Consider the following 17,706-nt stretch of genomic DNA (forward strand, 5'->3'; position numbering starts at 1 on the left):
CGCATCTTGCAAAAAATATGTATATATCAGAAGAAAGTGTTTCATTTCAAGGAATATCTTTATTATGCACAGGCATCGTTACATAGCTGCAGGTCTTCCCTGTATTATATATCAGTAACCTACAAATAATAATCATGTTTTATATCATTTGATCAAATTCTTTAGTGTTACACTTGATAGAGCAACACAAACACAGAATCACTATAAAGAGCGTTTGTAGACGATAGATAAATAAGAAATAGTTTAAACCACATTATAAGGTCTAAATTCATCCTTTCAATTAAAATTTCTGTTTACCTGAAACTTCGCAGATAAAGGTTAATACTGTGGTCGTCCCAGCGGCCGTTACCTCCCCAGTTCAATGTTCCACAATGTTGATTTCCTTTGTAATTGTTTGGATTGCCTGCAGACCAGTTGGTTTATGTTATTTTTTCTCCAGTAGTTATTGATCTCCATAGACCTTCCGCTGCCTGGTCAGTGGCCCCAATCCATATGGATTCTTTCATATATTAATGATAAGTTTTAATTACATAAAGATATTTGCTTTAAAATGAAGAAAAACTATTATCGTTTTCATGTTTGCTTGGGTGTCGGTTCCAAAACGTTGTGTTTCTTAGAGAGATATAGCCATAGCAAAAATAACACCAACACACATAAATGTTTCTATGGAATCTGATGACTAACATCATGTACAAATACTATTTTAGTTTACAGTTAAAATTAACATCATTAAAAAGGTTGCATTGGACTTGCAACAAAGAATTACAAAAAAGCAATATTGTTACTTTTGTTGTTAACGTTTCTTAAATGTACGTTCATGAAACTAATATTCGAATGAATATCTTCAATTTGATTTGCCAGAACTCAAGTGCCGTTCCATCATGAAATCAATGTTCGTGATTATTTTATGTGATATGAATGTCTAATATTGAGAATGTTAGGCAAATGAAAATAGAAACAAGACTGAATACTGAAAACCCTTTTAAATAATAAAAAAAAATCAACCTGTGGTGTACTTTGAAGATAACCAATCGTTTTCTTGTGCATTGTCGATGTGTACCAAATTCCCTCCCTGGCGTCGGCAGTACAACTACAATAATATAGTTATATGAACGTATTTCAGTACCGTACAAATACATTTTAGAATAATTCCCTAAAATGAAATCAGTAAAAGATTAAATATTCTTTTCATAATAAGTTGTAGACTTACTAACGCTGGCAAAATTCAAATTTCTACGAATAAGTGAGAACACAACAGGTAATTCATGAAAACTCTGGCATTATGAATTTTCTTTTTACAATTTCCAAATGTTATTTATCGTTCTATACATAATATAGACCTGCGCTCCCATCCAATTAAGTTTTTGAGTAGAATGATAATACCAGTGCTTATTGTATCTTAACCATTCCGCCCCTGAAAAAAAGTTCATTCTTTTAAGAACTCGTCGTTAATGGTAAGCAACTGCACTTCATTAAGCAATCGTGGTGACAATGTCTCCTCTCCTCTTCAAATATAAACTATGTATGATGATAATTCTATAATTTACTTTATTAAGCAATCGGAGTGGCAATATCTCCTCTCCTCTTCAAATATAAACTTAGCTGCAGAACTGTAGCTCTCTGAAAAAATATTTTGACATAACAGAGAGCTACAAAGCCACCCCTTATAAAAACCTTTGATTTACGGCTCAGAAAAATCTGCGCACGGTTGAGGCCTTATATCGTTGTATTTTTGAGTTACTTCTTATAAATTTAAAATAAAAAAATTCTTAACATATTTTCCTACTATACTTGTGTCTAAACATACCTTCAAATATTCGTTAAAGCCCCACACGACCTGAAAACTCCCAGCTTCAAATGATTTCGTATATATATATATATAAACTATGTATGATGATAATTCTATAATTTACTAATTATATCTATTTACATCTACCGGTCGCAATAGCTTAGTATTGCAGCATTCACTTTTTAACTGGGAGATGACATGGCCGCAAAGCATAAGTCTAAATATTTGGTACTTCACCTACCACTGGTGAAATACGAATACGTGAGAAATTCTAAATGGGACGTTAACAACAACAAACAACTAACCAACAACTAATATCTGGCTATGATACCCGCAAGGTTGCATAACTGTATTTTAACGCCATCTTACAAAGATTACTGAAACTGCAGTCAACTAATTATGTGCCTGTCTTATATTTTGGGGTTTTTGCGAATTTTAAATTCTTCGAAAAAACGCATGTACTTCTATTGAAGTTACGTTCATCACAAACCCTGTGCACAGAAAAAATATGAGCATTTTATCGCTTTGGTACTTTGCGTGAAATGGACTTATTTCTAAGCATATGTATGTACCGAGTGTCATCGTGCATAAGCAATGTAAATACTGCACAAAATGTGCATTTCGGCAAAATGTTTTACACCTTGTGCAATAGTAAGGAAAGCCATGTTGTTAAGAAGCCACCGATCTATTATCGGAATTGTGGCGTTATTTTCCTGATCTTCCTTTAATTTCCCATTACAAATAAAAGCTTCTATGATAATTATATTCTTCTAGTGGAAGTCTTATTTCAAAATGTTCACCTTCCTTGAAAGGAGGAATGATAATGGATTATCTAAATATATATAACATAATGGATTATCTAAATATATATAATATAATGGATTATCTAAATATATATAATATAAGGGATTATCTAAAGGCAGTAAGGAATGGAGTTATGTTGGTTAAATCCTTGTGAGTATACACCTATATGCAGCTGTGATTTGTATCGATGCAAATAAGATTTCTCCTTACCTGAAGCAGAATTTGTCATTCCCAAAATGCACACACCGAGCAGTAAAACAAACATCTTCATCTTCATTTCTTCTGTCAAGAATCTCAATTTTCTGTAGACACTGCAATATACCAATACGTTGTTAGAGTTAACAATGTAGAAATAAAAAAAGGTGAAAGGATGAATAAAAGAAGAATTTCACGTAAAGTCGTAATCTTCAGAATACATATGTACATGTGACTACTGTTTTGATGCTAATGAGTGACGTTGACTCGATTGAATTGAAAATACAGGTTATTACTGGCGAGTATTATATGGAGTACATTTACTATCATTATAGTTTCCATCTCATCTAAGATCTACTCGTGCTGTATTATCATAATTAGCTCGTGTAAAAATTTATTTCCAGCATTTTATTAATTTCCAATTAATATACCATGTACAATGTATATTCAATAGATACAGTTGCATGTAATATTGGTGCTAAGAACGCTAATTGAACAATGTTAAGGTAGATGAATAGAGAAAAGTGGAATGGTGGAGCTGCATAATTTTTCTGTAATATTTATCATACTCTTAGAAAAATCTCTGATAATTCTCTTATTTACTCAATAAATGTCATTTTCAAATGACATAGATTCCTTGACAAGTAAACTAAAGAACCCGATATCAATAAAATCTTCAAATTGGAAACTATCTGAAAGTACATATATCTACGTAAGTAAATAAACTAGGGGGCTTCTTCGTAAGATACAAACAAATATAACATCTAAACACTAGAGGAGATAAAGGATCGGGTAAGGGATCAGAGTTCTAAATCATATCAATTGAATTTGTGCAAATCCAGCTGATTGCTTTAAATATGTTAATATAAAGTGCCAGTCAAGATGTAGTAATCGTGAAGAGGCAAAGGGATAAGCATTAGAAGCGATGAAAAACATAGATCTATCACTTACACCTTCCTTTAGAACCATTTAAGCGCCTAATAGAATTGATATATACACTCGATGTTTATCTGTACATTTCCTCATACACACCTGTTGACCATTCTACTACCAGTTGAGCTGTCAATTGCATGTGCTCTTTTCTCCACTGAACATGCATTTCAAACTGGCAATATTTCCTGACATTGTAAGTTATACTATGATATAGATAATCGTATATGAATTGATTTTGATACTCTCATAAAGGATAGCGATATGATGATATTTCTCTTACCTCGCTACTGTCGTGGGAATCGTACTCTCAGAAGTGTAGTTCAAATGCTTTAAAAAGTTTATTAGTATACTTGCTTTATAAAGATAAAAGGTGAGACAGCTTGAATAATAAAATGTTAAAACGTGTAATAAAACTTCTATCAAAACCCTGGTAGCAATGTAAATATCTTTGTTGCAAAACAATTAATATAATTTAATATATTTAAAAACGTCCACCTTCAATTAACATATTTGCCTATGTTATGTTCATAAATATGTAACATTATTACGGTCACTGTACAAAGCACACTTGTCGCAAGTGACTTTGGTTGCTCTAGAAATAGAATTCAGTAATGTTATTTTTCTTATATTTCGATCTCATCTCGTCTAATTATTCATAAAGAAGTTAATTGACATATATGTAGTAGTATTTGATTATCAAAATAAAAATGCTGATCCCCTAAGAGTATTAAACATTCGAACAAACATTTTGAGAAAATACTGTGAAGTCGCCAATTACGGGTCACTCGTGTGTATTTCTTTTCACAATATTTCAAATAAAGCACATAAGTGTAAAAAACAAAAAAACAAAAAACAAAAAAAAAAACAAAAAAAACAACACATTATGGTCATAGAGAATGGGACTTTGTGTTTATAATCAGTGGATATAGTTTTTTAAAATAAATTACCCACAGCCATGGACCCTCAAATCAACAAAAATTAAAACAAGCGTTTTCAAGATTGAGATTTTCACTCCTATTTTGACAAGCTACTTTCATTTTTCAGCAGGCACCGTGGCCGATAAAAAAAATAGTAAATAAGCATCAATAGTTGCAAAGTATGGCACATGCATTCACTTACAAGACACCAAACATTTACTACGGTCCCTGCCTAAATAAATGTACACTGATTGACTACTTAAATACGAGCAGTGTCTCCAATTACGGATCATATGCCAGAAATATTCAAGAAACGGAGAAAGGGTTAAAACTAAAATAGATCAAATTGAATTTGTGTACTCTACAAGAGTTTGCAGATATATAAATCACTTTTGTTTCTTGATAATTTTTATCATATGCTCTTTCAAATTTTATTTTTCTCATTTTTAAGTGTCAATGGTTGTTAAACCCAATAAAATTACTATTATGTGTGTTTATTTATATTTTCATTGATCTGTATTTACTTGATGTTTTTCAATAATGGAAATAGTGCTTCGAGACCCCACCCCCTTCATTATGTAAGTCTCTAAAATCACACGACCTGGTAAAGGGTAAAAATAATTCGTAACTGGAGAACTTGGGCAGTATTGAATTATTGCCGTAAATATTTTTTCTATGAATCCAAGTTGAAAACAATACAATGGTTGAATAACTTGAAACCAGTACCTTCAATATATATATTTCTGAAAATTTAATTCAAACGGAAACGGCCTTGCATTACCTGTAATTTGCGACTGCAACGTATTAAATTGACTCAATATATATTCATATTCTTGTCAATCGGAGTAGATTATTTAAACTGACCTACTTCTCGTGTTACAGGTTAAAAGAGAACGTGAAACTGTAATTTTAACAGAATCTGGCTTGCGGATACGGAACATGTCCATTAGTTCAAAGCCTGAATTGCTTCCTAGAGCATGAATTACACAAAATGTACAAGTGCAGAATTTATTGAAGATTGACTGTGGATGATAATTATGATTACAATGGAAACAAGTCCCAGCTAACCAAATATTATACGTACTACATGCCAACATACTACATTCAAATTTTCATAGCACATCACAATTTCAGACAAAAATACCATTACACTGGCGCACACAACAGTCCAATTGTCTAAGTGGGAGAGTCGATGGTATGCCCGCATTGTGAATCCGAAGCAGGGGATATGACCGGATGCCGACATAACTATGTAAGACGGGAAAACCGGTGGTCGCGTGGTACTTACAGACGCCGGAGTTCTAAATGTGTGGATGACATAAAGGACTTTGAATGGTTTTTGACCTATCTCATGCCCCGTTCCTCTGGGGTATTGCTGCTGGGTAATATTGCCGGTACTTCCACACACCACACAAGGCACGCAAGACACAGTCTCCTCTCCGTTTAAAGACCCAATTTTAAGTTAACACCCCTAATGGTAAGCGGCCTGTCATTCAAACATTTAACAATATATCTCAGGTGGAGTGACATCTGCAGAGACTGTGGTCTGGAGCTACCCCAGAGAGGTGTTTTGACAGCAACAGTCAATCAGTACATGCATTCTTTAGATCTTGAGGAAGCCCAGTATACCAGCGTTTTGATAGCATTGACCTGTCCACAACTGCTATTTTCTCTTAATATTTTTTTAACAATGCAATTTTAGTATCATTGTATTCTTTTCTCGTTTCTATACATGTATTACAAATTACACCATCAGATATTAAACAATACTTTGCCCATTAATTTCTAAAACGTGTAACTTACTGAAATAATTTATATTATCAATTTGTGATAGCTCTATATTTATAAAAGAAATTACTCATTCAGTCAATGTATGACAGTACAGAGAGAGAGAGAGAGAGAGAGAGAGAGAGAGTTTAAACCGAACTGTATAAATCTTGAAAGAATAATGCCTTTCTGACAAATCATTTTGATAGTTGATATGTTTCTCGAGAGAGAGTCAGATCCTGTTATCTAGAGATACAACCATTATACAAACAGTATCACCACAAACACGCTGCAGACGCCCCTGACACATGTCCTGTATATATATATATATATATATATATATATATATATATATATATATATATATCAAAAGTTTACATAATACCATGATCTTTTTTCCAAGTAAATTCCAGGTAAATAAAAATGACCATAGATGAGCTCCGCCCACATTCAGTGATCTGTTAAGAAACCGTAGGGTATTATTTTGGGGTCTTTAAAAGAGGTGGAAAGAGAATCCAAGCCGTGCTAGGCTAGTGATTCCCCAATCCATATTTTACTTTGTATCATAGACAAATTTACTGACTTAGATTGGCGACCAACTTCGCACACTGATAGCCCCCTGTCGTACAACCTTCCGGTTACAAAGCGAACAATCTAGCACTGAGCTACCGCGAGTGGTACATGGGGCTGATAAGGGGTTTTAGATAACTGGTATTGGGGAGGTTGATGATGATTAAATTTTGAGATCAGAATGGATTGACAGAAAATTATCCAAGGCCAATTTGGGGGCATCAATTACTGACTCAACGCTTGTTGCGTTGTCCCAGGATTATTGTTCGGCAACGTTGTCAATGACGCCTGACGTTGGTGTACACAGATTCTGCTCAGGGGGCGAGAACCGTATTTTACATTGGCCACGACCTCTGGAAGGTGAAACCCTCATCCATATGCTCTAAGAAAATTATCCCACTTAGTTGCAAATTGGCGGAATGATTGTGGTGATTTTTGATTGATTTTAATAAAATAATTAACATTAATGACCTTCTAAAATCCAACGACGTTAAACGTCCAAAGTGTCGAATCTAATAGTAGATACGAGGTCAAATAAATAAGGAGATAAAAAGCACTAAAATAACCAAGTGAATTGTCATTTTTTTTAGGAACGACCTGCCCGTTCCTTCGGTCGAAAGAATATTTACATAGAAAAGGAAACTAACACTACAACTAAACTACAAAAGATAATAACAAAGAAAACGTCTACATGTTTAAATTAAAGTGTAATATGTGGTAATAGAAAAGTATGTTCTAATCGAGCGTCAAGATGAACTAATCAGTGTTACGCTGGATAGAGTAAAAAAACAAAGAACGAATCAGTATACTTAAGCGGTATGTTAACTCGTTCTAATGATGGCTTATAATGAGTATCTCATACATGTAAAGCTACATAAACAGTATTGAACTGGGAGGGAAAATAAGATGTAAAAATTATGAAATAATATGAAAATATTAAATAGAAATTCGAATCAATACACTCTGGCATTAGATTATAGTAAAAACGTGGGGAAAAGTACTTAGTAAGGACATTGTGATAGTATCGGTGTATATGCATATACAGCGAAACTTCTCCAAACAGGTCCCTCAGAACCCCACCCCCCACCCCCCGAATATCGACCAATTTCTAAAGTCCCGGCAGAAATATTGATGTTTCCTTACAAAGAAATGTTCACAAAACCTGCCACCCCTGAAAACCGGATACTGTTTATAGAATAAACATCTGTAATTTCCCCTCATAATACCGGCCACTTTTTTAAGACTAGACAAATCTCTCAGAGGGATGATCAAAATCGGCCAGGTGTAAAAAATGACCGAATGGCTTGGTGGGAAATTATCCACCGGAACTATGAAAAATATCAGTGACCTCTATAATTTCTATGGTTTACCTGTTATGTAAAGGGTGTTAGTGACACCTGGCGAGTCCAAGTGACCCTTCCAAATTCCGAAGAAAATGTAACAGATATTGAACACAGTATCAAACGACATATTGTTGCACCATACCATTCAACGCTAAAATATTCATTTACATTCTTCCAATGTGTCAATAAGTTATTGAGCTAATATGTAACAATGAAACTTACCTTGACGTACATGAGCAATAATTTTGAAATGGAATAATTATCATTTCTTTCTCAAGTTTTTTTAATATGAAAGGTGGAGATAACGAACAGTGATCAATCTAATCACTGGTATAAGAATTACAAAATAGAAAGTTGGGCAAACATGGATCTCTGGACATACCAGAGGTGGGATCAGGTGCCTAGGAAGAGAAAACATCGCCTGTTGACCTCACCCGCTCTGAGCCATATATCCTGAACAGGTAAACGAAGTTATCCGTAGTCAAAATTTGTGTGCCAAAAACTACCTAACAATTGGTATGAAACACGTTAGACAGTATTTGACCCTATCATAGGTTGTATTGGCAAATAATATCGTTAACTGCCTTTAAACGAGATTGTTGAAACCCCTGTACCATCATCTTGTTTTTCAATAGCCTGCTTCGATTTAAAAACTGATCATATGCAGAGCAATATCTTGCGTATTTAATCAGTTCAGAGATATAAATACCATTTGTAGGTGATAATGGAATATTGCTACATAAATATGGGAAGTTGACGATGGAGAAACGGAAGCAGGTGAGTTGTTAGTTTGCCGCCAACATCTATTTTCAATAACATATCTAAGTATTAAGCAGAAGTAGATGACTCTGTAGTGTCTTTTATTTCGAGTCAAGGGAATGTCTCGAATATTCATCTGAATGAAAATTATTATTGTTCATAGATAATACATCGCCGATATATCTAAATGTCGAATTGAAGGCAAGAGTTTTTTTCTTTTCAGGTGGAAGTTTCTGAATAAATTCTGCTGCATAGGAATATAAAAACAGATCAACTAAAAAAGGAGCATAATGCTTGTCCAAGGTAATTTAACAAAATGTTGGAGGACCTGATCACCAAAGACTATGAAGATATTGACCATAGTCAACTACAACATATTTTTCATTTCAACTTCAGAGTACTTGTGCGTGGATTAACACAGTAATTTTGGTAAAAAAAATTTATGACCAACCGTGTTACCGGTCTTCTTCAGTCGTGTTTATCTGTCATAGCAAAGTAATGTAAGACTACATACACAAAGTACTATGACGTCACAGTAAGAATTATACAATTGAAAAGTAACGTCAAAGTTGATATAGCGCAAAAAACATTTGAAAAGAGGCAAGTGTCTAATGATGAAATGAACAATACTCACCCGACCATGTGGATACATCCTAAAATATGACTATGCGTACAATTAAATATTTGGTAAGTAATGTAGCAAAATTTTAGAAATGTTTGTTCACAAAGCAGTTAACTTCTGGATTAAGTGAACAAACAAGAAATACTACAGTAAGTAGTAAATCGTAAATCCATCAATAATGTTAAAATCAGTTATAACACGTTATTTGCATACAAGACATTAATTATTTTAAAACGACAAAAATGTTCCCTTTTGTTTATTTCGAATGGTACATAAGTATTCATTTTTATCTTCCATAAATCTTCCCTAAAGCGATGATAAATCTTTGTAAAGTTTTTCAATTCCTATCATAGAATAATCGTCAATGCAAGGTGAAGATAACGAACAGTGATCAATCTCCTAACTCCTACAAGCAATACAAAATAGATAGTTGGGCAAACACGGACCCCTGGACACACCAGAGGTGGGATCAGGTGCCTAGGAGGAGTAAGCATCCCCTGTTGACCGGTCACACCCGCCGTGAGCCCCATATCCTCATCAGGTAAACGGAGTTATCCGCAGTCAAATCAGTGTGCCAAGAACGGCTTAACGATCGGTATGAAACACGTCAGACAGCATTTGACCCAATGCGAGGTTGTATTGACGAACTAGATCGTTATAACGACCATAGAATTTGCGAAATGCTGACTTCAATCGAGACTGTTGAAATCCCTGTACCATCAATGAGAATCTGTATAGAAATGAATAGCAACAGGGTCATCAGTTTCTCGTCTAATCAATAACAAATTCAAAACATGCCTTTGGTACAAAGTTACCCCAGTTTCTCCCACATATGCAATTTTGGTACATTCCATAAACTGCATGTTACAATCATAATGTTTGTCGGCAATACTTTCAAGTATAGGGAACAATCATTATCTAACTTAAGATGTAAGGATTCACCCATGCCTAACCGAATGGAAAAATAAGCATTGATCAAAATTAGCAATTATTTAACATAATTGAAATAATTAACATCATTATTGTTATGTTTTTGCATGTCGTTGTTTCTACAATTAAAACAGATTAAAAGTAGACAGTTTAAAACAAAAGAGTACAAATAATTGAAATTAGTCTATCTTGCTATAGCATTTCTCTTACAGCGCAAGCAACGTCCACACAATGGATATGTGGACAACTTTCCCGATATAATATGAAATACGTAGGTGTTTTTCTATTTAAATGTCATTTCCTTGTTTTCAAGTGATAAATTTCTCACTTTCTTTAGTTACTCTCCATATGTCAGTTAAAAATACCAAGTGCTCACATTCTTTGTCAACAAATGCATATCATCATACATACCGTATAAGTTTTACATTATGACCCCTGGGTCGAGGCCTCTGCTGGTGGACTGTTAGTCCCCGAGGGTCTCTACAGCCCAGTAGCTAAGTACTTCGTTACTAGCTTGAAAATACGGATGTATATTTAATTGCTGTTATAAAATTTAGAAATTCATTTCAAAATTAAGGATTATCTCCCTCATGCATAGCTCTTATCCTTGGACGAATTTGGCTCCACTTTTTTGGCAAGCTGTTTTTGGTTATATTTAGCTCTAAAACTTCGTAGTTATTTCGGATTTCAAACATTTCGGTTGAGCATCACTGAAGAGACATTATTTGTCGAAATGCGCATCTGGTGCATCATAATTGGTACAGTATAAGTTTTACATATACCTTTGCACCGTACTTTATCTAAACAACACGAATAACGTGACATATTACAATGAATATTTTTATTATACACAGGCATTGCCAAATGGCTACATGGCATCCCTCTATTCTGTATTAGTAACCTACAAATGATAATCATATTTTAAATCATGCAATCAAATTCTTGAGTTCTTACTTGATGTTCATTTTATAAGGTTCCTATCTTTACACTCTAAAACTTGATCTAGCAACACAAACGCAATATTACAATAAAGATCCATGATACGAAAACAAAAAATAAGAAACAATAATTTAGCATCTTAATTTAGATGAAATATGAGAGTTATTTTCTACCTGAAACTTCACAGATGAAGGTGAGTTTCGTAGAGCAGGAATTGTCGTCCCAGCGGCCGTTACCTCCCCAGTTCAGCGTTCCGCAATTTTGATTTCCTTTGTAATTGTTCGGATTGTTTCTTGACCAGTTGGTGTACGACACTCTCTCTCCAGTAGTTACTGAACTCCACTGACCTTCCGCATGTTGGTCAGTATATCCAATCCATATGGATCCTATCAGATTAACGATAAGTCTTAATAATAGGTAGTATTGAACTTTTAACTTTAACAAACAATTGTAGACAAATCACACGTTGTTAATTTTGGTGTTAACGTAACGTTTCTTATTTGTATATTTATGAAACTAATATTGGAAGAAATATCTAGAATTGAAATTGTAAACAAGTACAAATGCAATATAAAATCAAATATTATTCGAATTTAACATGTACGTTAAAGTTAATCAGAAAGTTGAATGTTCAGGATACATTTCAATACACCGGTTTCGAGATACATTCGAGTTATTTCCCTTTGGAGAACTCTTGTACATAGTAAGAATTTGTTTACACGCGGGAGTGGGACAGATATTCATCACAGCATAAGTAAATGTACTCAGTAAGTTCCTCACACGCTGTTTGACAACCCGAATTCGACTGATACACAAACTAAGTAAGTGATAAGTATTTAGGGAGTAATTAAATACATAAAATTCTTATCCTATCACGTTATTTCGCTGGTCGTAAGTATCATATCCAAGATATTTCTTGCAAATATAACATTGTTTGTCTGTTTCCTCTTCGGTAAAACATTTCTTTCGATAGTATTTAGTATTTCCCACATTTACATATTTAAAGAGAAGCCGCTTTTAATACATTTCATCGTCTTTCTCGTTGGCTGTATATCCACTCTGTCCCACTTAGGCATTCAAAGTTCCACTAAATGTACCTCCTATACAGAAGAGTTCGTATCTCGAAACTGGCGTATTAAAGATATAGGAAATAGCTTAATGTCGAGAATACTGAGATTTATGTTTTCTTAATGAGAAAGTCAACCTGTGGTGTACTTTGAAGATAACCAATCATTCTCTCCTGCATTGTCAATGTGCACCAAATTTCCACCCTGACGTCGGCAGTACAACTACAAGCATATAGTTACATGTATATGAACGGATTTCACTACTGTAATTGTACATTCCGTGAATGAACTACAATTTCAGTAAAATGGTAACACATAATTTTTTTTTATTTTTTTATTTTTTTTTTACATTTTCCAAATGTCATTTATCATGATATACGCAATACAGACCTGGGCTCCCATCCAATTCAGTTTTAGAGAAGAATGATAATACCAGTGTTTATTGTATCTTAACCATTCTGCACCTGAAAATAAATTTTACTCATTCAACGGTTTGCCGTCAATGTTAAATAAATGCACTAGGTAGCTACTAGGGATCAGTTTTCACCTTACCTTCCTACAAAAAGAAAAGGATTATGCATCTGAACGCCATGTTATCAGTATTATTGAAACAACAGTCAATTACAGAAATACATTATGTATGTACATACGTTATATGCTTAGGTTTTACAAATGCACTTAAGCAATGCGATTTGGAACCTTTTCAGTTATCATTTGTTAGCTCTGAATTTTAGTTTATCGAAGAATTACATTATAATTGTTCTACAATAATGTTTTTCTAACTTCCTTCATATACATTTCGATATCACATACCGTCATTAAAAAGTGACCCGCTTTCGATTTTAATATATCCGCAGATGGACTGAGACAAATCTAAGTCTCTTGAAAATGGAATTTAAACATTAACGCACTTGCAATGAAGAGGCATGTAGAAAGGGTAAGAAGCAATATGTAACATTAACGTTACGCTGTAGATGAAAGGTGAAGATAACGAACAGTGATCAATCTCATAACTCCTGTAAGCAATATAAAATACAGAGTTGCGGAAACAGGAACCCATGGACACACCAAAGGTGGGATCAGGTGCCTAGGAGTAGTAAGCATCCTCTGTCGACCGGTCACATCCGCCGTGAGCCATCAGCCCTATATCTTGATCAGGTAAGCGGAGTTATCCGTAGTCAAAATCAGTGTGCCAAGAACGGCCAAACAATCGGTATGAAACACGTCAGACAACATTTGACCCAATGAAAGGCTGTATTGGGAAACTATATCGTTAAAACTACCATAGAATTTGCGAAATGCTGACTTTAAACAAGACTGTTGAAGCCCCTGCACCATCATCTTTGATAGTAGTAATTTAATCAAATCTAAACCGTGCATACTGCAGGTGAATAGACAATGGAATATGTTTTGATAAATATTATTCAGAAATAAGATAACATTTATAATGTATCCCATATTTTAAGAAGAAACCATTTATATTGTCAAATTTTGATTGAATAATTTAAAATCAACATGTAGTTTACAAAACGGAGTGGTGGTTACATGAACATCAGCGCCTGAAATAATTTGTGAAAAATAACTTTATGGAAAAAAATAAAAGGGTTCTAAAACTGAATGAATGTCTTTAATAATAACATGTATGTAAAACTTATACGCTATCAATAAAAACTTATCGAATACAGAAATGTCACGTTGGTAAAGGGATTATAATTTCAAATACGTAAATGTGCGTGTACATTCACTAAACACTAGATAACATTAACTTGGTTTGAGAATATTTTTAGAAATGGGAAATGAAGCGGTAGTTGTCCAGCGTTGACCTTTGAATATGTACATATATGAAACAAAACACAAATTTTGTGCAAAGGAATAACTCGGATAAATCCCAGTTATACGTAAACAATCCATTTGGAAACTGATTGGAATATCATTTTCAATAAAATGAATATAAATAGACTTGGTCTCACAATCAGGAATCGCTCGGCTTTATATTCATCTAAGATGTCCATGTAATATATGATGCCAAACCTTTCTTTTAAGACATTGTTTAATATACTGAAAGGAAAAAGAAATGGCTATTTTAATATTTTAAGTTGTTAAAACTGTTCAGATAGTATAAGTGAAATGCATCTTATCGTTTATTTGTCCCATTAAATTAAACCAACAAACGAGTTTACTCATTCGAGATGTAATCAATTGGGAAACTCCCAAACGCCTGGTAATCAAATTGTGAGAAAGAACGACCATTAGCCATGCACGTCTCATCATGTCCAGCTGTGGCATGTGAATTAGGTATAAATTTCGGAACAAAAAACACCAGTTGAACAAGCATGGAAAATTGTAAATGTCCCGGTGGTTAAATCTTTCCGCCATTATCAATGCATAGACCATTTACAACACACACCTTAAGAGTTGATTTAAGTTTTATCGCTGCAATTAGGGATATACGTTTTTCCCTTTCAGTATACTCGTATGTCTGTTACAAAAAAAGTACAAACCTTTAAACTTTTCCTCAGCAAAACTCCCGATTACAAATGATTTTTTTTCGGCAAAAGTCATTTATGCCAACTAAACGTATATTCATAACATAAATATTGCACAAAGGAAAGTGAGTATTGCTTTATCATTGATAAATATTGAATTTGCATGGAATGGAAGTATTTTAATCAACTTTGTATTTCTGATGGACATTCTACACAGTTTGCACTCGTAAGGGGAAATCTTAAATATCCTCATGTTATAGCCATGTTGCTAAAAAGCAAGCGATATATATATATATATATATATATATATATATATATATATATAAATTGGAGTGATATTATTACGATTATAGTTTGATTTCGCTTGATGAAAAAAGCTTCAATGATAATGACATTCTTGTAGCAGTGCTTTTTCAAGATGATCGTCTTCAATGAAGACAGAAAAATATATCTGGACGTAGTAGGTAAAGCTGTTGTATTAGCTCTAGCCATTATATATATATAAAACCACTAAGGTATATATATATATATATATATATATATATATATATATATATATATATATATTCGATGCAAACCACTTTTCTTCTTACCAGATGCAGAATTGGTCATTCCCAGAACGCAAACACTGAGCAGTAAAACAAACATCTTCATCTCCATTTCTTCTGTCGGATCTCCAGACACTGTAAAATATCAGTACGTTAATGTTAGTAAATTGAATACAGTAAGAATAAATTTCACGTGAGGTTTTATCATTTACAATATACCCTGTTTTGATGCTAATGAATGTCAATTGAACGGAAAATACATGTTATGTCGGAAGAGTATTATATAGTGTACTTATACTATGATCATTCTTTCTATCTCAAAACACTTGATATGAAACTGATTTATTTATCTATACATGTCGTGTCTTTGATTATATGGTAGTGTTGCTAGTATGTATTCGGATTACATGCGTAAGTGATTTACTCTTGCTGCATTAATAAAATCCGCTTCTTCAAAACGGTTACTTACCAGCACTGTGTCACATTTCCGATAAATCTAGCAAGTACAGTGTCTGTTTAACATATACAATTACACTAGACATGATATTAACACTAAAATGCTACAGATGAAAAATAATAGATGGATTTTGAATAACAATACTGTTGTTTTTCATTATCAGTGAACTACGAGCAATAGAATTGGTAAAATGATTAAGTATTTTATAAAGAATTAAATAACTAAAATGTACATTTTCTACTCATTCCACTATTCAAGCTGACATAATTTGAAATCTTAGTCACCGAAAAAGTTGAAATAGCTGCATTTTCACAGAAATTTTCAATTGAGGGAGACACCATCATATCTATTTTCTTTGAGTTCAAAACAGATAATATTAAGATCAATAGAATAAAAATTGCATGATGGGAGTACTTGATATGTATGCGTTGTTGAGTGTATTTTCGAAAAATATCTAATACTCGTCTTTATGTACAATATTTTAACCTGCATCGCTGTGATGCATCTACGCTGTTGTATGAAGTAAAAAATGAGCTCCAATTCCTTGACAAGTATATGTAGGGATATAAAGATACATTTTGACAATTGTCAGAATGTACACATAGTTACGACAAGAAATGAACGGTAGTTGTGTGAGGGTAGAGTTAGGTAAGAATTTCTAGCAGTTTGACACCTACATAATAAGGGAGCAGAGCTACAGTTAAATCAGTGGACTTCAAGAGGAATGTTTACGTTGTAATTTTGAATATGCATAGAGATCAGTAGCAGAAGTGACGGAAAAATATATCTATCAATTACCCTCATTATAGAACAATCTAAACACATGATAAAATCCATATATTCAAACGATATTTTACTACACATTTCATCATTCACACATGTTGACAATATACTATCAGACCAACATTCATTTTTACAAAGTATTACTTCTTTTTTTTTTATTCTAATGAACATGACTTTAAAGTGGTAAATATTTTTGAGCATTGCAAGTTATCATTTGATAAAGATCTAAGGGTTTATTCCGATACTCCCGTAATGGAGAATGATAAAATAATACTTGTCTTACCTTGCTGCTTTCGTGAGAACTGTACTGTCAGAAAGTGCTTCAAATGATAGTTTATATAGTGAAAAAGTGAAACAGCTTGAATACTAAAACGATAAATTGTATGATGAAGTGTTTATGAAAACACTGGTGGCAATGAGAAACATCGTTGCTGCAAACCAAAACATTAATATAAACCCACACAAGGATAATTACAAATAATTCTGATTTTATATCACTTTGGATTATTGCTAATTCAAAATAGATATTAATCCCATATACTGGTAAATTGTAGTTCGCTATATATCAATCCAGATATGCATTCCATATATTGACATTTGAATGAAATTAAAATAATTATTGTTACAGACCATGAAGCGTACTACTACACAATCTGAACCGTTCCATTACCGTTCCGATCTGGATAAAAAGTGTTCCATTCCCACATCAAACCGCTCCGTTCAAACCGTTCAGTGTTCCGTTCCTAGACAAAATCATTCCGTTCCCAGACTAAAGTGCTCCATTTTCATCTAAAACC

The 17,706-nt window shown here is 33.5% G+C and overlaps 1 protein-coding gene and 1 long non-coding RNA gene across 2 annotated transcripts; both read right to left on the minus strand.

Moving 5' to 3' along the window:
- Positions 1-301: 301 nt before the first annotated feature.
- LOC130052660 (uncharacterized) lies at positions 302-6,685 on the minus strand. The gene is made up of 3 exons (XR_008801033.1): positions 2,804-6,685; positions 1,006-1,090; positions 302-499 (listed from the first exon to the last, which is right to left on the minus strand). It is a non-coding gene; the product is annotated as an uncharacterized LOC130052660 (long non-coding RNA).
- A 4,770-nt stretch (positions 6,686-11,455) lies between these two features.
- LOC125674076 (lectin BRA-3-like) lies at positions 11,456-17,318 on the minus strand. Its single transcript, XM_048911116.2, has 6 exons — positions 17,193-17,318; positions 15,715-15,804; positions 13,026-13,099; positions 12,773-12,857; positions 11,742-11,954; positions 11,456-11,530 (listed from the first exon to the last, which is right to left on the minus strand). The coding sequence occupies exons 2-6, from the start codon at positions 15,779-15,781 to the stop codon at positions 11,523-11,525; spliced, it is 447 nt and encodes a 148-aa protein (XP_048767073.2). The 5' UTR covers positions 15,782-15,804; positions 17,193-17,318; the 3' UTR covers positions 11,456-11,522.
- Positions 17,319-17,706: the final 388 nt, after the last annotated feature.

Source organism: Ostrea edulis, chromosome 3 (genome assembly GCF_947568905.1).
Source record: "Ostrea edulis chromosome 3, xbOstEdul1.1, whole genome shotgun sequence".
NCBI classification, from domain to species: Eukaryota; Metazoa; Mollusca; class Bivalvia; order Ostreida; family Ostreidae; genus Ostrea; species Ostrea edulis.